Here is a 22962-nt window from a genome sequence, read left to right as displayed (position 1 = left end):
CTGCCTCCGCTGCCTGCTGCAACAGAAGAGAGCTGCAATTCTCCATTTATCCTCCTAACGAAAAAAAAGCACCTAAAAGCAGCTATTCATTGGGCCTGCGTGCACTTTCCAAGCCCTGAATTGACTTCTTATTCACCCGACTACCCTTGTTGTGAATGGCTTATCTGTAAAATTGATACAATCAGAACCAATTTTATTAACCTTTGGCTGTGTCCATGAAGGAGCTGCCTTTACAGATACATCAGTCGTTGTCACAATAAATCACAGCTATCAATACTGCTGTGGAAAGGAGGGAGGGACTGGAGAAATAAATAGTGACATGGAGAGAGAGAGATGGAGAAAAGAGGGGGAAAAAAGAAAGGAAATAATCATCCAGGTGAAGGCCATTGGGCGTCGAGGCCAGCGTAGGTGACCTTGAGTTGGGAACCAAACATCTGGACTCTCTGATGCCCTCTCAACCTGTCTAATCACACATTTCTGATGATCACTCACTAGTTAAGGAGTGTCACCGCTGCAATGTTCAGCACGTATATCCTTTAGTGCATGACTGTGGCCAGAGAAGGATCTGATGGGTTAGACTGAGTGTGGAGAGCTCAGCTCTGCCTGGACACCAGAAGAATACTAACAGAGGGCCCATTGTTGTGATGTTGAGCTGAACTGTGGGAAGCCAGAAGTGCCCTCTGTGATCTGGGTCTGCCCTCTCCGCTTGTTTTAATCGTAATGAATTCATTTATTTAGTCGATGCTGAAATATCAGCAACAAATGTTTATATAAGTGATGAATGCTGAGGATAAACATTTAAAATGTTTGGCATCTAAATACCTAAACATGGAAACACAGTGGAGGAATTTCACTTTGAAGAGACTTCTTCTTGGTAGAAAACTCATCAGACGCATGTGTTTTTTGTTGACTGCTAAGTGTAAAAATCTCTTTCTTCCTGCTTTAAATTATGGATCAGCTTTAAAATCCAGATAAAACTTTTATTGGGTGGTGCAGAAGAGGAGCGTTGTGGTCTGTGTCTAACCGACCTGCTGACAAAAGAGGCCGTTTCCTGCATATTGCATGGCTTTTAACAGCGGTGGGGCCGGGGTCTGCCCGTTAACATGTCTCCTCACATTGCGCCTCCGATGGCAGACAGACAGCCCGGAGATGCCTTGGCGCTACATAAACTGGCCAAGACCTAACATGTTGTGACATCCTCCTGTTAGCCGACTGAGGCTCAGTAGGACAATACCAGCCCAACAGAGGAAGACGATCCCCCAAGAGTGAGCGGTCAAGCTGTGTTGGCACTCTACGAGTTTTTCTTTCCTCAGGCCAATGTGTTAAATTTTGACAGAGATGCGCGGTGGACAAATAGGACGAGGAGACGGTAAAGCGGTGTTGTTCAGTTTCAGCCTATTCAGCTTTCACCTTTTGAGATTCCTGGCTCTTTTAAACGTCACAAAGTAGGGCAGAAAACATCAACGGGTGACTAAATAAATGATAAGAGGAAAACAAGCAGAGCCATGGTTGCTTGGGGAGGGATGGGGGCATTTGAGCCTTGGGGTCTTTGCATAAAAGGCACTTTGTAGGGGTGCGATTTGTTCTGTCCAATACCCACGTCTCCCTCTCTCTTGGCTCCCTCCTCTCTGCTCTAATCAAGCAGTCTCTAATTTGGGTTCCAAGTCCAGTACCGGGGAAAAAGAAGGAGGCTTGTTACTTTGAAGAGTCCCGAGTGAATAACACAGATAAAAGATTCAAGCACAAAAAAAAAAGAAGAAAAGCGAGGGAGGGTGAGGGTGAAAAGGGGGAAAATCACAAGGCACCCTATTCTCTGCCCTTCCTTTGGTTAGGACAGCTGAGCCATTATGACCAGATCTGAATTGAGTATTTTAACGCCTGAAGACTGGAATTTCTTTGTCTCTCTATCAGTCGGCCATTGTGGATGCCTCCATATGCTCTGAGCCCATCCTAAGTAAATTAGGACTTAGGTCTAAATGCTACGATTGTACCTAGCTGTGTCCACACACAGACCGCACATAGCTCGAATGCCGTGTGTGCTCAGGCTCTCTCCCTCTCTCTCCCTCTCTGCTCTCTCTTAAAGTGTGTGTGAATGCAGACATGAGTGTGTACAGATGCGTGTTGCGCGTTGCGTGTTGCTGCGATCGATAATAGGTACATGCCTCTGAGCAAATGCTCACGTGTGTGAACTTGGTGCGGTCATCTGACCCTTTGTCTATTCTTTCTGTGGAGAGCACAAAGAGCCAATTGAGTAGCAGCTAATGGCATCTATTGGTACCTTCTTTAGTTAAAAAAAAAAAAAAAGAAATAGAAAGATTTTATTTTGCTGCTCATCATTAAAGTGCTTCACAAAAGCATGAAACTCAAGCTTTGTGCCTAATTTATTTTTGTGATATTTATTTGGACTGGTCAGAAAACACATCATATGAGAGATCTAAATTTATAAACTAGGCTAGAACAACAGGGCCTAGTTTTATTGTATCTTTTTTTAACTACCAGACACACTTGTTCGGCGGCACTACAAAGCCATAATGTGTTTCCAGTAATATGGTGTTAACATGTCTCCATGCCCTGCAACCAAGACAATATGAACAACAGCTGTTTTACCTGGCGTGCTGCCTTTGCCATGATATAAAAGCTGTTAATCTTGCCAATAAAACCGCATTAACAAGCATGAGCAATGACTCACAAGCACATCATCTGCTGGCTGCAGCGATTCTTAGCCAGCGTTCCTTTACGCTACGAGAGAGACGGCTCATCATCTTGTTGAAGAAGTCCCTTCTTCTCAAATGGTTAAAACTCATGTGCTTGAGACAGCTCTTTGCTTTTTGGAAATGCTAATGGTACTAGTGATATTATAAGCCTCTTATGGTAAATGTTTATGTCTATCTGTGTGTGTGTGTATCTGCATACATAAGTACCAAGTGATGGGATTATAATCATTTTAATGACTTTGCAAATTATTTTCTTTAATAAATACCCTGATTGGCATGTGGAGTGGTTATTAATAAAAGCACACTTCATCTGCTGTGGCTCCACTGCTGTGCATGCCCAACACCGATAGAGACTAATATTTTGATGATAGAGGAAGCTTCACTCCTCTGTATAATTATGCCAATGTAAAAGCCCCAGCACTTCACTGGCTGTCCATGACATGGGACAGGTACTTCATCAAAACCAGGATAGAGGCTCGACCTGAAAAGATTTCTCCACAGGGAATGCCAGTGACCCTGAAATTCACACTGTAGACAAAAAAAAGTCCACATGGAAACTTAACTTCTGTTCTTTCAATAAGCGAAACACATTATTCTTTGACTGTGTAACACAGTGCGACAAACCAGAGAGCCCGACACCATTGAGGATACTGCATGTGTGCATGGCCGCATATAGCGAGGATCTTTACATGAAAAACAAAGATGGTCTCCAGTCCTTTGATTCATCTCTCATGGCCTTTATGATGATGAGTCTGACCCCTGTGTCCTTAAATGATAAAAACCATACACAGTTTTCACGGTCCCCCACATACAAAGCGTGTAAAGCTTGTGAGACAGTGATCAAGGCAACAGCTTACTGTCTGCAAAACCTTGGAAGTGAATTAAGAGTTAGATGTTATCTCAATCTTTTCACTGAACATTTATTCATTGGCCTTATCTATACAGCTGATAATCAAAGCAGGGCATACTTGTTTCCTTAGACTGTGCAGAAGAGATCTTTCAAAAGACTTTGAGACTGTTGTCTTTGATGGATAAATGTATCAACAATGCCTGTGTTTTGTGGGGATTTAATCCAGATCCCGGGCGATAGACTGAACTTGCTGAATGCCAAGCAAAGGCGACCGAGCCCAGCACAGGTTCTCACAAAGGGGAGCAGGAGAACACCTGCTTAGTCCTCGAGCTGTCAAGCCACTGACACACACGAAGATGTATTGAACTAACTAGAGGTGTAACACAAAGCTTTTGCCCTTTGTAACAGAAGCTGCAAGAAAGCTGTCATGCTTCATTATCTGTGAAATTGCTTTTGAAACTATATTTTTATGTGTTGTGTGTGAAGATTTACAAGCTGCCAATGAATTGAACATAATAACACAGCATACTTTAATAACAACTGATATTGTACCAACTTAAGTACTCCAGTGATAAAGCATAGTTAGTGTATGAACCCTACCCTCAAAATAAAACAAAATCGGTATCACTAATCTGAAATAAAAGGTAATGGTCAGTGCAGAAATGTAATTGGAAGAATTTACAGATTTAAAAAAGAGAAAGTCTGAATATTTTTGGACTATAATGGATGGGTTCTCCCATAAAAGGAAATGTATATAATGAGAAGAGGTGGTTGGTGAAGCTGGTCTGAATTGTTGAGGAAAGACTGGCCACAGGGTCATACTGCATAATACAATAATGGAGGTTGTGCTAGCGATGGCAGAAGGTCCAGTTGAAAGTAAAGTTGTTATGAAGTGTGAATTAAAAGAGCTATTGAAACCTTGCGGGCACTTTGCATGTCCTTTGAATTGTCTGTAAAATGTAGATATTTGCATCTGCTCAGAGTATATTAAGTCTTCATATCTGCATACTATATATGTGTATTAATTTACATTCTTAGTTGTAATGCAGGTCAGACATTCAGCAGCTTTTCATTGGTCTGAAATACAATTTTCTTGCTTATAAATATATTTGGTATGTCCTTACATAAGTGAAAAGGATTGTTTTTGTCAGCTCTGTAAATATTCAACATTTTTTCAAATAAAGACATAATTAATACGCTTGTTGATGTAGAAATGGAAAATACTTCTTTAAGTCAAACTACCCATGACAAACCACTGGGATATAATCCACAACAGAGTTCTCCTCCTATCACACACACACACACACACACACACACACACACACACACACACACACACACACACACACACACACAGACACACACACAAGCACAGCACTGCCTTCTTTACCTCCGTTGCCACAAGCTAAATTCCTCAATTCATTAGAGGAGAAAAACACACAGTCCAACACTCTCATACATTCATCTGGTAAATGTGGCCTGAGGAATAATGATTTACTGTGGCTCATATTTCACCTGAGTGCACAGGGCAAACAGTTGACTGAAGTGTTGTGGAGAAAATGCTAACAGAGGCATTTTCGACTGGAGCAACTGGACAGACACCGTTTTGTGCTGTTTGTGTGAGTGTTTTTGTATGTTTGGGTAAATTTAATATACATAATATTCGAATACAGTATGCAGTAAAACAAGAATATAAAAGCCATTTGAAATCTGCAAGCACAGAATTCCTGCTTGTTCCTAAAGGTGCATAAGTCAGTGTGTGCACAGATATTGTGCAGTGTATCTCCAGTGGCGTAAAAGCCCCGGCTTTATGGAAGCCATTAAGAATAAAGTTAAATTTTAAAGTGAATAATCATGTTTTGAGGCTCACCCATATGGCTGAACAATATGGGCTCTGTGTTCACACAGTGGACTCCTTTCTGTCGGTGCAGGGGTGAAGCCGGCACAGGTAGGGCCGGCATCAAATCAGTCTCAGCTGCCGCCCTGCCTCGCCCTGTGTTCTCCTCCTAAAGAGCTTCCACTTATCTGCCTGCCACAGGACCGTCTGTGTGCAGCCCGACCACTGTCACGTGGACACCGTTCTCAAATCGATTGTGACTGTGCACAAGAGTCCTGATTTTTCCTGCTTCAGGACTCAGGCAGCCTTTTCGATGCTCGCCAGTGTAATGTTTTTTTTTCTCTCTCTCTCTCTCTCTCTCTCTCTCTCTCTCTCTCTCTCTCTCTCCCCCCTTCTCACTTATTTTTACTTATTTATATATTATTTTCTTTAGCAAATTCCGATTCCGATGAATACGGCGTGTGTTCCAATTTGGTAACTACATATTTTCCTTGAGTTTGAGTAAATGCTTGAGCCCCCACCCCACCACCATCACCACCTACCAACAGGGGGCTGGGAGACTGGCACTCAGCAGGGAAACTTAAACAGCTCTGTTGAGTGTGAAGCTCAAAGAGCCGGCACGGAGCAAGAATGCAATAGAGAGCAGCTTTATAGGATACTATGTACTATATATATATGTTTGACACAATGTATATTTGCATACCTATATATTCTTATATTCTGTATATAAGAATATGCTTTGAAATAATATAAAGGGATCATAAGGTATTCAGGTTTTGCTTTTTTATCAAGTGAAACATCTCTTTGAGCTATATAATTATAAGTGTTGACTCAAGTATCCACGTCTAAAATCGTTTTCTCTCCCTCTCTCACCCTTTCTCCGCGTCCCTCCCTCCCTCGTGCACTCCTCCTTGCACCTTGCCTCCTATTATCTGCTACTTTCCTGCGGTTTGGAGCCCTTCCAGCTGGCCTCCCTTTCTTGCGCTGTGGTTTTGTTCGGGAGATTTCATCTCTCTCCTCATCATTCCTACAGATTGACAGCTAGGCTCAGGTATGAAAACAAACAGCCCTGGAATTGACTGGTGAAAAGAAATCCGCTGCTAATGCTCCTTCACAAACTCTCCTTTTTTGCCTGCCCCCGTTGATGCTAAGCCGTGGCAGCATACGAGGAGAGGTGACAGAGATTTGAAATCATTAACTCCTAACAACACCATTCTACATGTCTGGCTTAAGCCCACTGCCTCCACTGGATTATTGCTCTTGTTTCTACTGACTCTTAAAACCTAAAAACATGTCTTCACCTCGGAAACAGCATGTTATTTAGCCAAACACCCACATTACAATGAGCTATAATTATGGACGAACCATCTGTAAGGGGTAAATGGTCGGTTGGGTTAGCAGACCTCGAAAAGCAAATCCCTGATGTTGCTGATACTATTGTTTTGTTTTGTTTGTTTACTGTACGTGCGTGTTCACTTCAACAGGATAAAGTATTGAGGGCATGTTTCGACACAGCGGCAGCAAAAGAATGTCTTCCCTTTCATGGGTAGAGCCTCGGGTCGAACTCTGTCACACCTATTGTTTTGCATTTTGACTAAGAACAAGACAAAATGACTTCCTCACCAGTCAGATTCCAGCACTTCCCTCCGCAGTAACACAATTGCTCGTCTTTCAAGGTTTTGACGGAGCGCTGTCAGAAGGTAGCCTACCAGGTGATCGGGATAATTGGTTAAGGAATCGGTGAGGGATCGGGACACGATCTCCCAGGCCACTCTGCCAGTAGGTGCTGTCGTGTTTCTCTGAATGTCGGTCTTTATTCTCTACTTTCTTTTATTGGTCTAGAAACTACAGGCATGTTTGCCTTTTGTGCCTATTTTCCCCAAACAATTAATGGGACCTCTGATTCATCATGACACTTTAGATCTTAATCATCAGGTGTTTTCTGCTCGGTACCTTTGTTTGTGCTTTAATTAAGTGGACCTTGCGCGTCTCCAACCCTGGGCATCTTTTTAATTGCCCGTATTTACATCAGGCAGACATCAAACGCAGGGAGAGAGACATTTGTAAGGGGGCGCACAAAGAAGCCCTTTGAAATGTCTACAGTCATATGGAATGGCATGCTAATTAAAAATCTAGGGCTGCCACTATGATAGGAGAAGGAGGTAACTGTGGTGTATAGACTGTCTCCATAACTCATCAACACACAGAGGCCATAGTGTTTATTATCAGACTCCCTACCTGTTTACAAACCACCTAGTAACCTTCCCGTTCCCATTCATCAGAAGAAATGCCCTTCCTGTAATTTAACAGACCAGCTTTCAAAAGGCTAAATCATTTTCAACATTTTACCCAGTGCACTTTGATCTACAGTGGCATACAGTGTACCAGGGCAGGTACAATGAATCTAGTCTACAGAGCAATGATTTATCCTTGGGTTCATTAAGGTTATTGCCAATGAATTTACTTATTAGAATATTCAACTGCCTTTTTTTCTGCTCCTCTCCAAGTGGAGAAAGCGTAATTCAATAATCAAAACAAAACACTAGTTTTATTTATGAATGTTGTGAAGGTTTCATAAAAAGAGAAACAATTAAGCAAATGATCAAAATCATCTGCACAGCCGCAGAAATGTGCTTGTTTGGCAGCTTTGTTAATTACAGGTTGAATAGAATATGTTTTATATCGAGATTAAACCAAGTTCATATTGTCTGGACGGTTTTTCAAAGAAATCAAAAAAACCTTGAGGATAATGTGTAAGGGGAGAGCGCAGGATCCAGTGACAGCCTGGTGGTATCAGCCAGCTGGTATTGTGCTTCCCTGAGCTGTGTAAACACAGCAGCTCTCAGTAACAGTCAGTGCTAAGGACTGAGCAGCAGCCCTGCCCATCCTCGGCCCACCTTTGCACTGTCAGGAACACAGATCTTTTTGGGGGAGCTGTCAGTTTCGCTGTGCTGTGCTGCACTTGATACGCTGCACAGGGCGTTCACTGCCAGAGTCGAGACATTTCACTCAAACACCGGCTCAGCGGGGAGACGAGTCCGTGCGTCCCTGCTCCGTCTCAGAGCAGCTTCGCTCCTCTCAGCTCAGCCGTGCTCTGTTCACACCGAGCACACTTTGGCTACAACAGTTACCAGAGCGGCATGAACGCTCCGCATGCGCCAGAGCAGAGTAGCCGGGGCTCATGGCCGTCCGGAGGGACAACAACAATAAACTGCTGACAAGCACAGACCACCTCCGAATGGGTCTAAAGGAGCTGGAATTTTTGAAGACAGCACTTTGGACAGAGTTTGGCATTCCAACAAAAGATAAGGGGGGGAGAGAAATGAATGAGGAGGGCAGCCAAAGGCCTTTGTTCTATTTCAGAGTACAAGGCTGTTTCTGAGATTATACAGCACATAGCTTATGTATGTCAGATAGGAATGAGGGACTTGTTAACATGGCTTAAAGTAGTGTTTGTGTGGTAGATCTGCTCTGTCTGATGCAGTCATTGTAGTAATACCTTTTACATCTGCTAAAAGTTCACTGGTGTTGAGCCTCTCCATCTTCTCTTTCCATTCTTTAGAGAGGAGTGTCTCCATGCATGAGGATTCTAAAAAAAAGAAAAGAAATATTTTATTATTTTAGATGCCTTTTAAAATGTTGAATGGTGTTCATGGAATTTGATTTTTTGATTATTTGTTTTTTTGTGAATGTTATGAATCACTAAATGAAAATGAAATATGAAAGAGAGGTCATTTAATTGAAGGCATTGCAAGGCAATCATGAAAGGAGACTCAGTCTGGCTGTTGAGAGATGAGCTAAGGGTGGAGTGAGGAAGGAGCGGACATTGTGGGGATTGCGTATAAGGGCAGAGACACACATTAGGTGGGAGTCAAAACAGTGAGACTGGGTACGTCCAAGCGTTCACATAGCTGCCAATGATGAAAACAATTAACATTTGTCCAGCAGACAATGAATCAGAGGAGGAATGGCTGCAGGAATGGCTGCAATCTGCCGTGCTGTCGCTGAGGTAGCTGCTAAGGAACGCGCCAGGCCTCCACCGTCCCTTTGACGCTGAGGGGTCAGCATGTTCCCATCAAACACCGGCCGCTGAAGAAAAACCTCCACCCGTCCACCTTGAGACACTGTCTCCACAAGCTGCCTCCAATCTGAACCAGATCAAGACGTGAGCTGTCCAGTCGTGCAGTGGGTGAACATTTATCATTCTTATTATTTTATGAATACAAAACGCCCGTTTTCCTATAGAAATTGTCCTCAGGCTTCGTGTATTGCCTGAGGAGGATATCAGTGTTTCTCTAGATTTAAATGAAAAATGCAAAAACCGGAACAGACCAATTATCACCACGAGGCCACAGGGCACAATCATGATTATTTTAATAGTGAATCATTTATAAACATAGTCCTTAAAACAAGAGGACACAGTTCATAAGCATGCTAATATTTTTTCCGATGTTGCAACTTTTCTGCTCAGCTGCCGTGCGTGTTTGACATGAACACAGAGAAATGAGAAATGTCACATGACGCAATATTCTCGACCTTTCCATTTTCACAATAATCATCCTTGACACTAAACACAGAGGAGATTTATACAGTGTAGAATGTATACAAGCGGTGATTCCTTTTTATCCTGCTGTAACATCTCCTGCCCTCTGCTTCCACAAACCAAACACTGTTGCTCTCGCTGACAAACACACTGACTTCAGAGGAACTGGGAGTAACTCGGGGTCAGTAGTTCTCGTGGCCTTGTTTAAGCGATGGCTTTCAGAGGGATCAAGCAGAGTGACCGTTTTGTTTGATTGTCCACTTCCTCCAATGTGATGGGGGTCGACAGGACATCTTCAGCTCGGGGTCATTATAACATTACTTCTGCTTTATTGACTTTCCAATTCCCAACTCACAGTTTGTCCCCTTGACCCGTAGCGAGGGAGAGAGAAAGGGCTGTGTGTGTGTGTGTGTGTGTGTTTGTGTGTGTGTGTGTCTTTGTGTGTGTTAACTCCCTCCATGACACAAAGATCACAGATCTTAAAACTGGGGGTTTAGGCTAAGGGGGAGTAGCGGAGCCCAGCTCTTCTTCCCTGCGCCTCACCCCTGGGTGAGACAGCTTCCTCTCCCGGAACAACAAACTCCTTTCACATCATAATCCTCAGAGAGATAGAGCAACATCAGTGCATGACATTTTCTCCCCTAAAGCAAAGAGAAAAGGCTTATTTTTAAAGTGGTGTAAAGGGGAATTAAACAAACACAGTTAACATATGTTGATATGTACACATATGCTCCCACACACACACACACACACACACACACACACTTTCATCACAGATGCTGCTCCAGCACTTGATCATTAAGGAATGCACCAACTGTTGGAGATAATATGGTGCCAGCTTCCATTCTACTCCAGTCCTCCCCCTCCCTTCCACCTCCCTCCCAGGAGAGCCGCCGCTCCCTCGATTCTCCATCCCCTCCGCTGGGCCAGACACGACCTGCCAAGTCCTCCAACAGGAGAGACTACAGCTGGAATGCACCGCTGTCCTCCCTGCCTTCCACCTGGGAGAGGTGAGTAATGACCTGGCTTAGTCTATAAAATAACTCTCGAACACCTTTCAGTGTTCAAACATCGTGGACAAAACACGCAACCAAACATGGATCTGGTGAAAGCGGAGCAACTTTGGCGCAGGCGCATTCGCGGCGAGCAGTAAATGAGTCAGATGTCTGGCTTTTTTCAAAGCGCCCTTCCACAGCTTCTTTTTCTGAAGAATTTAGATTAATAGGAGGAATGCTATTTCAGTTTCTTTTCGAGTCTGTTTTCTCTGGAGAAATTATAGATGCCAATGGAAACACTGGTTAGTATCAACATTATAATTACTGTCAGGTTCTGACACACAGAACATCAGGTTGATGCACACTGTTCACCATAAAATAACAAATTATTTATTATCTGAAAAGCATATTCACACCAATTCCACCAGATATCCAATGCTGGAAGATTTGAAAGTGAGAGGAAATCATAATTATTTAAGACGTTTAATGTGGAAGTTTTTAGTTTGTAGCGTAAAGACTAAGTTACACGCCCGTCCTCTCAAAGTAGGACATCACATTTACTGGGGAATTACTTTAAACAAGAGACGAGTCCAGTGAGTTTATTTTTATGTTCCTATGGGGGCTCTTAAATCTCTCGCACCCCTACCCCTCCCACTGCGTTCCCTCCCCCTCTCGAGATAAAATGCTGTGTGGCTGGGGAGCAGGCCATTCAGCTGGGATGAGAATGGAATGAAAACAATAGCCCTTATCAGGCTCTTATTTACATTTTCCCAGCGTCCCTGCAGTAGACAGCTTGGCTTGTCACCAAGCCCAGATCGCCCCACTGGACCCAGACCAACTTCCTCCAGCCTCAGCGATTCCAATGGTCCCTATGGACCCTAGCCTGGCACGGACCCCCTCCGCTCTGCAGCTAGCACAGATAGCAACATGCAAGACAAAACTACTGGAGTGTGTGTCCAAGATGGGTTCCCATTGAGACAGGAATGGTCTCTGGACTACTAAGCCTGTCTGGGTCTCATTGTCTCTTCTCTCGGGCTGCTGCTATACAGCTGCAAAAATGCGCTGAACCCTGTCCCGGGATTTTTTTTTTACAGTTTTAACGTGGCACTCAGAAGAAACTGAATAGTCATTGCTGATTCAAAACTGCCAGATTTAATGGTTTTATCCTATCAGGGCTGTCATCTGTGGTATACAGCTTTCCTATGCAGGTATTCTGTGATCGTATTAATGTGGGCGAACAGGCTGAGGGATTGAGACACCTGAAGCCCAGATTAGTTGGCTAGATTAGGCTACAGCTGTTTGTTTTTTTACCGTATTAAAAACAAAGCTAATGATCCTCATAAATCTCAACAAAAGAATGTTTCTAGCTTGATGTGTGACATAAACAAAGCTTTCAGCACCTGGCAGTCAGGGCTGCCAGAATATCATGTTCACTATAAACCACAGTAGTGAGGCTTAGAGGCAGGTTGCCACAAACTATCTGTCCTATCTGCACCGACTGACTCGCTGACAGTCCTGAAGGAAATATATGGATTTGTTATGATTTCTGCTCTCTGTCTGTTTTTCTTACACAGTTGGCTCCCACAATCCTGCAATCAAACATATCTTTGACCTTTAAAAAAAACCAAAACATCTAAATTTGATCTTTAGTGAAATATACTCGCAAGTCGCAAATTTCAGTTTTTCATTGCTGCTCTAAACAGAGCAGTTCACTCAAGCGATCATTGCAAACTGTCGAAAAGCTCAATTACACACAATTCCAAACAAATCAAATCCTGTCACTTTGGAATTGGATTGGTCGGTAATAAAGCAGATCTTAAACTTTAATGACGCTAATTTCCAAATGGCTCTGCATGGAGATATGAAGTACGTTGATATATCAAAGTTCACAAATAACACCACCACTGCTTGAGCAAACAATGGTCCATCTTTGCTTTTACAGATCAATGTTTCCAATCTCTAAAAGGTTTCATCTCATCAGATTCGTTGATGCCAGAAAACACCCATCATGTTTCAAAAGGCCGCGACCACTGCAAAGCGCAAACATGGTTTGTTACAACATGCAGCAGTGGGTGATTTATTACCCCTGTGTTGTCAGCAATGAAAATGTTTCAACTGTCTGCCACCACATTCTGAGATTCCCTGTGTGCACTATTCTCCCGGGAGAAAGATGATACTTGTGTTTGAGTGTTTGTTGTGTTGAAAAGCCGTTGGCAGGGAAAAGAGGGCCATCTAGAAGAGTCAAATTAGCCATCAGTCATGGGTAACACACTAAAAGACCTCCCCTTTAGCATTGGCCTTGTATGTCAGTTATCTCAGCCTCAAGGGGAAACATGTAATTACCAGATCAATGATCAACTGACACTGACCATATACAAAACATCCGCCTCAGAACACACATGCCTATTTAGTGAAACAATACTATCTTCAGTGTGGGGCTGAGAAATAAAATAAATGGGATGTCTCTAACCAAGCTTAAGCTTGAGTGCAGCACATATTTTAAAACTTTTTGTCAATCAGAACCAAAACCTATACAAATGATTCGATGTATGAGGAAGATCTGTAAAAAAACAACAGAATGCGTGATTTTAAAATGTAGATAAATACATTTTTTGGGCAATTCAAAATGCACTGTAAAAACAGGAAACAGCAAAACACTGTACAAAAACTACATTTGTACAAAACTCAACATGAATTGTATAAGACATGACGCACCACTAACAATCAATTCCTTAAACACTATAGACTAGAGTGCACTTTTGTCTTGTGTTGTTAACCCGAATCAATGGTTCTGAAATGAGCCAATATTACATACACAATTTGTTGGAAAATGGTGGGTAACAAAAATGCTTAGCCAATATGGCTCCTGCATATTTAACAATAAATATGTACAAAACCTTTTCCCACTTGAGAATAAAAATAAAATCGAGAAATTAAGTTGTTTAATCATAATATGTTGATGATTGTTGCCTGGTTCTTAGTGTAATCTGGACACACTGGCTCTACAATGAAAGCAACCGGATGAGAAATAACCAGTTATTTAGTTTGAAGATTAGACAAATCACTATTATTTTTGATAATTCATAATCATAAATTATTTAAATGACAAGTTTAGTGCTTTTAATTTAAAACGATGTGATTACACATGTGAAATGTGAATTCTAAAACCTAAAGCAAACTACAATGTATTTAATAGCTTTGAAAAAGATCACGTCTCACGAGCTTTCGGTGTGAGTGTATATTTCTTTGATTCAGGCGTAAATGTCTATCTCAGAGATAAAACTCAGGATCTCAGGCAGACAACGACAGGCTGATGTCTAATTTCCCTTCCCGTCTGCACTGCACGGGAAACAAATCAAAAGTCGAGATTGATAAAAAAGAAAATAACTGTGACACACTCCAAAGAATCCTTTGAATATCTTAATCACAGACACACTAAAAACAAGACCCCATCATCACAGCAAATAAAACATAATAATTACAAGAGGCAGGCAGGGAAGTGAAATGCAGAGAGAAAACATGTTTTTGTCATTCAGCCGGTAGTCCCTGAGACAACAGCTGCTGGATGCTGCAAATACTCCTGAAGTCTCCATAATCATGGCGTTATTGAAGTGAGGACAAAAAGGGCACTAATTGCAAGGGAGCAATCGGAACGCAATAGGTTACACACCCGGGTGATGATGCACAATGCAAACGCTAAAGAGGGAGATGAGGGGGGAAAAAAACATTCCAAGCACAACAGTGCATTGTCGCTCATTTTCAGGCAATTGCCTTTTCCTCGTTGTCAACAGTTTTAATAACCTATAGCGTTTCCAGAAGATTTTTTTCGTACACTTAAATAAATCCAGCTTTTAAAAAAATGTAATTGCTAGTGCTGGCATGCATAAATGAAGAGGTCCAGCTCCTTGAGACATTTCTGTGTATTGTGGAGCACCTGCACCTCGTGGTGGGCTGACACCTTATCATTATTCCACTTGGTGAACATCTCTGTTAGTCACCGTTAGTCTATCCTGTTTGGTCATGTAAAAAACTGTTGCTATAAATACACTCTAGGTAACCAAGATGAGGTGTGCTTCATCGGAGGTGGTGCCACCAGCCGGTGTCAGTCTCTCCAAGGGATGAGACAATGTTTTCTCTGAGAAGTCACAAGTATTTTCTTTTAAGATGGATTTCTAAAATCTAAACCGAGACCTAATGCTAGATCAGCAGTGTAATACAAATTAATAACCACAGAGCACCTTAAATGCATTTCTGTGTTTTCTTTAATATCTATCTCATGAGAGACCGAAGGCTGTAGCGCTAAGACTAAAGGATCTCAGCACATAAAAGCACATGACTCTGATATTTAAAAAATGGAGAAACAGATGCAATGTGCAGGTAACTTTTCTGAGTGATTTAGTTTTTTCCTTGGGCAGCACAACGCGCTGGCCCATGTGACCAGGCACCTCTCCCCTATCCTTCCCCTTTATCTGCACTGACCAGCGTGTTAATCCCACCGTGTTGACCTGGCCATTCTGAGAAGCCGAATACACACACAGCACCATGACCTCTCTAAATAGGACATGTGTCTATCAAGCATATATGAATTAACCATCCCCAAGAGGCTTCACCTCTTGAGCTGAGCAGCATGTGACCTCTCCCAATCCATTTTACTGCGGCACTCTGTGGCAATCAGGCTTGAATTATTAAAGTGAGCAGTGAGCAATGATCAATTCATTGCGGCCCTTGCTCACAGAGCCCACGGCCGTACTTCAGCAGAAATGACATTGAGAACACTTGAGTATGCTTCTAGACAATGCACATAAATGTGAAATATGTCAGACCCAATATGTCAATAATCATAACTGTACAGGCGTAAGCCATGTCCAGGCTAATCCTACAGAAATGCTGTTAGATGACTGTAGACCGAGGGGGTTTCAGTATGATGATTTACCCGAATGTTTTCTTTAGAAAGTGAATTTGAGATGTGCTAAAGCCTAATCAATGCTAACCTCTTTAACTTCTTTACCTCAGATCCTGGGATAAATGTACATAATAAATATTCTGTGCCTATTTTTAAAATGTCTTGCAGGAACAGGACTTGTAGAGGGCAAATGCCTAAAACATCAAATCTTCCAAATCAAATTCCAGCCTTTAACCATCTTTTATCTACACAAATTAGAGAGGGAGAAAAATAAAAGCAAAGAAGTTGAAAGAGAGAGAAAGATTGCAGGGGAGTGTGCAACTCAAGGAACCTGGAAGTAGGAGGCGAGCGAGGGGAAAAAACCCCAATCACAACTTTGTGAGGAGGAGATGAGGAGCCAAGATAAACCAGTACTCAGAGCCCCCAAAACTGCAATCTCCCCTTAAGCTGGAGAGTGGCAGCTGGCAGAACAGCTGGTGAATAGGATTAATGTCAGAAGAATGAAATAAAACTCAACATATGTCCGAGCCTGAGGTGTTGGGACTGTGCGTGATTGTGCCCCCGATGGATGCCATGTGTGCAGCTGGAAGGAGCTGCTGTGCTGCTCCGCTGTCTACCCCACAAGGTCACTTTTAAGAACTAGGACCATTAAATGCTTGGATAGCACAACAAACTTTTCACTCCTGCTTTTCTCCACTCCTTTGCTTTAAGAGGGAGGCAGAGAGAGCGTATTGAGCATCGCTGTTTATACAATGTACTTCAACATTCATCAGGGAAAGCAGCTATTGCTACTTTGATTAAATTAAAGAAGGCTAAATTGTAAATGTAACAAGGACCACACAAGGTCAAAGAGAAGTTTAGGATTTTATTTAAACGGAGATTAATAATAATCAGCCTAATAAAGCATTTGATAAAGAAAAGTGCCTTACAATGTTTGCAAATTAGGTTTTCATCGAAAGCATGCCTGCGTTTGGTTTATCAAAGAACAGACATTACATCTGGAATCTCAGCAATGCTGATGAGGGGATCAGCACTTGTGGAGATGAACTTTACGAGGAGAAATATGTGGACCTGATTTCAATTCATGATTTCCATTTGATGTTGGTAATCATTAGGGTCCACACACTGTAATAAATCATAATAATTTCAGACAAAAATGTAATTACTGGGTACCTTGCATTGGAGAGATTTTTTTTGGGGTACCCAGCAATTTATCTGTCAGATATAAACTCCCCTGCTAATCAATGCTCGAAAACATTCACATTTATTCATCTATGTTAAATTAATAGATGTGTGAAGAAAAGTGAGAGCTCTGTGATCATGGCTGTTCAGTGTGATTTAGTAAATTAATGGGTGTCTGACTCTACTTGGACAAAAAGAGACTAATAGGATCCACATGAATGCATTACAATTTGCAGTGAAGCCAAGTGTCTGGTGCAGACATCGAAACTTTATTTCATCATAAACCCTGGACGATGGCGACGCGCTTCAGAGATTGAACCATAAGATGAGATATTAAAAAAGCACAAATTACGAGAAGAAGAAGCTGGGTAAGATACTATACATTTGATAATGCAGCAAACTGTAAATATGTTGGATTTTGCTCTCATGCTTTCTTTTTCTGTTACTGTTACTGTTATTCAGGAATAAGAGACAGAAAACTCAGATATTCACCAAGAGGGAAACAAAAGGGATAAAATCATATTGTATTTTATAGATAAAAGTGTCAAAGTCAGACTAAAGGAGTTGGACGTCTGCATTGTCACTCCTTGGTAGGTTCAAATTACTTAAATGATGCTATCTGCTTTTCACCATGACACGCTGAGGTTCATGCTGAATGAGAACAACTCTGCCTTAATCATAAATGGGGCTTGCCTTAGTGAGCATCATAGCCATGTAATAAGTCTGATACATTTCTCCCCTTGGACATGGTACAGGTCCAGCTGGTTTACCATCTTATATGTCAATTCTTCATAGGCTGCCACTATACCTAATTGAGTAAACCATAAACTGGATGGAGGAAGATTCACTGATTTCCATTCACTAATAAGGTGCCGCATCGTGACTGTATGGATGCACCTCGCCCTGGGTTCAGAGATCCCCTTTAAACAGGCCAGTACCCCCAACACATCTAGGCAAGGCAGAAATGGGATGACCTGACCCATGATCAGTTTAATATTCTCATGAATTCCGTCCACCGTCTCTGAAGCTATCGGCGCAGGACCATAACAAATGAACGAGGCTGTCTAGAGCCTCCACATCTCTTCAACGTGCTACAGCCTATCCTCTCTTTGCCTTAAGCACATATGCAGGGGTCCAATCGACCCTATTTAGAATTTTAAATAGTCCTAATCTAGTCCTGATCTTGTCAGGGGATTCTGTTCAGGTTTTTGCAGATTGGCTCTGCCTTCCTCATCTCTAAATGATTTGTTGAGGTCTGCCAACCATGTCTGTTTGAGACCATTTGTCCTGCTCGCCTGTCCATCAAAGCACGGTAGTATCTTAACGCTTTCTTGCCCTTATGGAAGACTGGATTTGACAGCATTTGATGGCCTGGAGCAGTCAGGTCAACTAAACATCTGCAGTGTGTGTCTGGGATCTTACTGCATTATTTGATGGTTTAAGTATGGCACATTTTAAAGACAAAAAGAGGCGAAAATCTTAAATCACAGCAAGGGAATTATTAATCGCTCTGCAGTTTGTTCTCATTTTCAAAAGTAATTTATTGAATCTCACAGCCAACTTTGTTTACCAAGTTGCCAGGGTTCAGAATGTATGACTGCTCACTGGACAAGGAGAGCAAAGGTCACTATTTTTTTTATGGGTTCTCTGAGACGAAAAAAGAAGATGCATGTACACAACAAAACATTTTCACAACTGTATCAATTAAAAACTAACTTAATCACTAATTTGCACTCAACTCCTCTGACTCTTGAGTTGCCACTGGGTAAAGAAATAATGACCTAACCATGGCACTTCTAAAGGTTGAGAATTCCAACTCCCAGAAATCCCCATTCATTTGCTCACAGCTAAGTGTCTCAATGTGCCGTTGTTCAACTTGGTTCAGCAACAATAGGGGCCGTAGTTTCTATTCAGTCGGCCCTTTCCCTTTCTGTAAGATAGAAAGCATTACGGACTAAGACCTGCTGGGCAAAGATGGAGAATTTGCTTCTCATGAGCGACCAAGCTCATTGGTCCAGCTCACGACGGGGAAGCTATCAAAAGGCTTACAGTATTTGCCTTGTTGAATCAGAGTGCCACCCGCCCAGATTTTTAAAAAATGACAAAGGAGGAGGAGAGAGGAAGTAAAGCTGTGCAGCAAATGTTACAGGAAGTAAAAAGGTTGTATCAATCTAATGACTCACTTTTCTTTTTCCAGTCTTATGCTAATTTGGACAAGAATACCAAAAACAGCCCCAACAAATCCTAATTCCAAATGATATCCTACCCACTGATTGAACTTTGTGAAATGAAATTGACGATATAATCAAAAAGCAAATTAACTCCTTCTCCCGGTGCAGACTTGATAATAAAGAGATGACATTTGTAAAATGATTATCGTCATTGGCTCTCAGGCTCTGCTGCTCAATAAAACACATTTCTATTTGTTTCCTCCGAAATCCTCGTCACGTCTCCCGGCTCGTGTAATGTAATTGAACGAGGAGAAAGAGAAAGCATCGAGTGGGAGGAAACATCTGCTTCATCACGACTGATTAAAGAGTCTCTTTGTTCAAGAGGCAACACATCAAAGTTTTGAGTAAGACGTTCATGTTCGCTGTTAGCAAAGAAAAAAACAATGCAAATATGTTAATCCGGCTGCATCTACGCGAGCTGTCATGTTTGCTCGTGTCGAGGCGGATCTCCCTGGTTGGATGGCTGACGTACCTCTGACTTACCGAACAAGCCTGCAATGTGCTCTGAAATCATTAGCAGGCCACATAAGTTGTCTGTGCCCAGGGTGTGAGTTACACTCCCACTATTTTGATCCTTGGTCAGATGACACCGGCTCTTTTGTCAAGTTATGTGTGGAGAATGCTTAAGAGCTAAATGCCACAGCTAGGACAGTGATACTGAGCTGGCACACAAGTCTCCCAGTGTAACCCTACTGCAGGCTTTCAACACACACACACATACACACACACACACACACGCATCCACACACACACACACACACACACACACACACAGCAGGACACATGTGCCCTCCCTCTACCCCCCTGTCCCATTGTGAAATAGCCCCTCTTCTTCACATTTCTCACTGCCTTAGCCCCTCCTCTTCCTCTCTCCTGACCCTATGAGGATTGTCTGTACGTGTCCCTCTTCTTGTTGCTTTTTTCACTGAAACCCAGGCTGATATTTTACCCAATTGTAGGCTTCACGGTCCAATGTCAAATATAGTAGCATTAATGGCTTCTGGCTTCTTATGTGTCAGCGTTTCACCATGTCTGTGCCCCTCTAAATGCTGCGCTGTCACATAAAACAGTCGAGCCATTACAAACCACTGCTGATTTAATCACCTAGTCATTCACATATAACACAGGGGAAAATCTATTGTTTTGTTTTTTTCATTTGAAGGGCCTAAAACACTATTTTACAATTTTCCTAAAATTGCTATTGCACAATTAGTGACTGCGTTTAAACGCTGTTCATTTGACGAGATGTACCTACAGCCGGCATGTGGTTGTATGTGAGTGTGTTAAGACAAACAAGCCTCTGTGTAACCCTGGCCGTGATTTGTCTCTCAGAGACACCCGTTTCCTCCTATCAAGGGGTTCCTGTGCAGCCAGTAAGCCACGATCACAATGGGAGTTTTGTGCTGCATCGGTGCAGGGGGACACGCTCAACAGCTGAAACCCAGGAAGATGGCCCCTGGAATGCTCTACAGCAGTTGCTACTGTTGACTAATCGGAATATGAGAACTGGGGAAGGTGATCTTGAATGCAAAGAATTGCACATTGAAGAGGCAGCTGCTTGTTTTGTCATCTGAATGACCAAGACAGCAGAAAGGGCTCTCGTTTTGAAAGGGGGCAACAAAATCTGTATCTTAGCTTGTGTAAAGTGAAACCTGTGTTGGCCTCCGTCGTCCTTTGGGGACGTGTCTGTGTTTCATTAGGGGTCTGTTTTGGAACAGATAGTAAATAGATAATTCCGTAGTGGACCAGCGACTTAGTTTAGCCTCTGGGTCTGATCTCAGCATTGCAGAGGAACAACTTTGATATTGGCAGCTCTGATTGGCTGTCACAATTCATCTTGATATTTTGCCTACTAGAAGTCATGTCGACATGTCGGTGGGCCCATCAAATCCGGTTTGAAAGGTTCAAAAACAGTAATTGCAGACTTCAGATGGACGCCAATTTCACTCCAATTTGGGGGCTAAGTCTGTGAGTTCCAAAACTCATCTGCAATTGGAAAATCAGGCTAAAAATTGTATAGTGTGAATAAGCCTTAAGATAGGGGAGAGAAAAAAAACAGAGGTGGAAGGGAAATGGTAAGTGTAACAGGTAAGGGCCACAAGATGGAAAGTGGAAAGGAAAAAGAGGAAAAGAGTAAAAAAAAAAAAGGGGGGAAAGAGCAAAAATTGGAGAACAAGGAAAAGGGTGGGAAAGGGAAATCGGGGAGGAGTGAGGGGCAGGGTATCTTTTTTGTGAAAGTTCACATGTCAGGCTGGCAGGCTGCCCGCGGCATACAGCCGAAAAATCTATTTAACGTCTGCTTCACAGGGTGACAAGAGGGTTGATTGGCAGAGAGCAGAGAGCCGCTTTTGATCATGTGTCTTAACAAGCGATTCCAGCTCATGTCTATTCAGCCTGAACAGATCTACATTACCTATTCAAACAAAAGTGACAGACCAGAGCACTGCTCTGCTGGGCTGGTGCACCACGCCACAGGCTAAGACAGAACACACACACACACACACACACACACACACACACACACGGAGGCCCCTACTGAAACATACAGTCCACACACACACACACACACACACTAAAAACTATATCGGCTATTTGATCAAATAGATTCCTTGCAAGTAGCTTGCTCAAATCATGTTGACAGAATAAACAACAGATTATTAAAGGAAATGGGAACATTGTGCACACGAGAGATCCTTCTTGACTGATGTCTGGCCAGTGTTTTTTTTTTGTGTGTGTGTGTGTGCGTGCGCGTGTGTGTGCGTGTGTGTGTGCGTGTGTGTGTGTCCTGCCAGGAGGGTCCCGGGCCTTACACTGCCTGGTAGGATGCTGCACTCGGAGGCAGCACAGAGCTATGTGTGAAGAATGCCTCAAAATCTGCAATCAAGGCAACTGGATCTCCAGCCCTCATTGCATATGCATAGAGTCAGAGGCTCATGCTCAGATCATTATAACAAAGATTCCTATTAATTAGGTGGGATAAAGCAGAACCAGATGACATGGCAGCTGGGATGAGAGGAGAGGGGAGACGGGAGGGAACTCAAAGAGGAGGGGAGAAAGTGCATCAGTCTGTTTGGGGGATGGAGGGGGGTATCTTTTATATATATACATATATATGCATAAGACATATTGCAATATATGTATGTTAACTTCATAAAATGTAAAAAAAATGTTATTGCTACATTTAGACCGAATAACTAAAAAAAAATCTATTATTACTATTAGGCACCTGCATCCAATTTCCAGTGTGTAGTCAGCAGAGGGCTGCGACACTGATAGGGGACGGTGTTACAACAGAGTCAAGAGTTCATCAGTGCTAATCAGACCAAAGGCTTAGAGCTGATCCTATTCTCTTCCAAGCTTTCACCCATCCCTGAATCTCATTACATGGCCTGTTGTAATAGAGGATAATGACCAGGGGCCACGCACACAATGCTGATCACTCCTCCGCACTCAACCTACTGCACAGTCATTACACAGTGATAATACACAACCTTGCCGTGGGGGGTTACACTTACAAACAGAGGAGGGGTGATGGCGACAGAGCTAGAAGAGGAGGTGTCTGAGTGGTAACAAGGAGGCATATACAGTAACATACGATTCACAGGGAATATTAGAGGTCACAAGGAACAGTTTGATTTCCTGCCACTGTAATATAATTCTTTTCTCTCATTATATATCCTTCCACCTGAGATGAAGACGGGGGGGGG

The 22962-nt window shown here is 42.6% G+C and overlaps 1 protein-coding gene across 9 annotated transcripts in view; it reads right to left on the bottom strand.

Annotated features, from left to right (window-relative positions):
* sox6 (SRY-box transcription factor 6) overlaps positions 1 to 22962 on the bottom strand; it is a 131934-nt gene that overhangs the window by 56065 nt on the left and 52907 nt on the right. For 8 of the 9 annotated variants that reach the window (XM_062384860.1, XM_062384884.1, XM_062384891.1 and 5 more), the window contains one exon: positions 8901 to 8990. The exons of the other annotated variant lie outside the window; for it this stretch is intronic. In XM_062384860.1, the coding sequence (XP_062240844.1) occupies positions 8901 to 8990 (90 nt within the window). The remainder of the gene's footprint in view (positions 1 to 8900; positions 8991 to 22962) is intronic. 9 annotated transcript variants of the gene reach the window in all.

This window comes from Platichthys flesus, chromosome 1 (assembly GCF_949316205.1).
Source record: "Platichthys flesus chromosome 1, fPlaFle2.1, whole genome shotgun sequence".
Taxonomy (NCBI): domain Eukaryota; kingdom Metazoa; phylum Chordata; class Actinopteri; order Pleuronectiformes; family Pleuronectidae; genus Platichthys; species Platichthys flesus.
The sequence above is the reverse complement of the archived record's forward strand: the minus strand, read 5'-3'. Positions and strand labels throughout refer to the sequence as shown.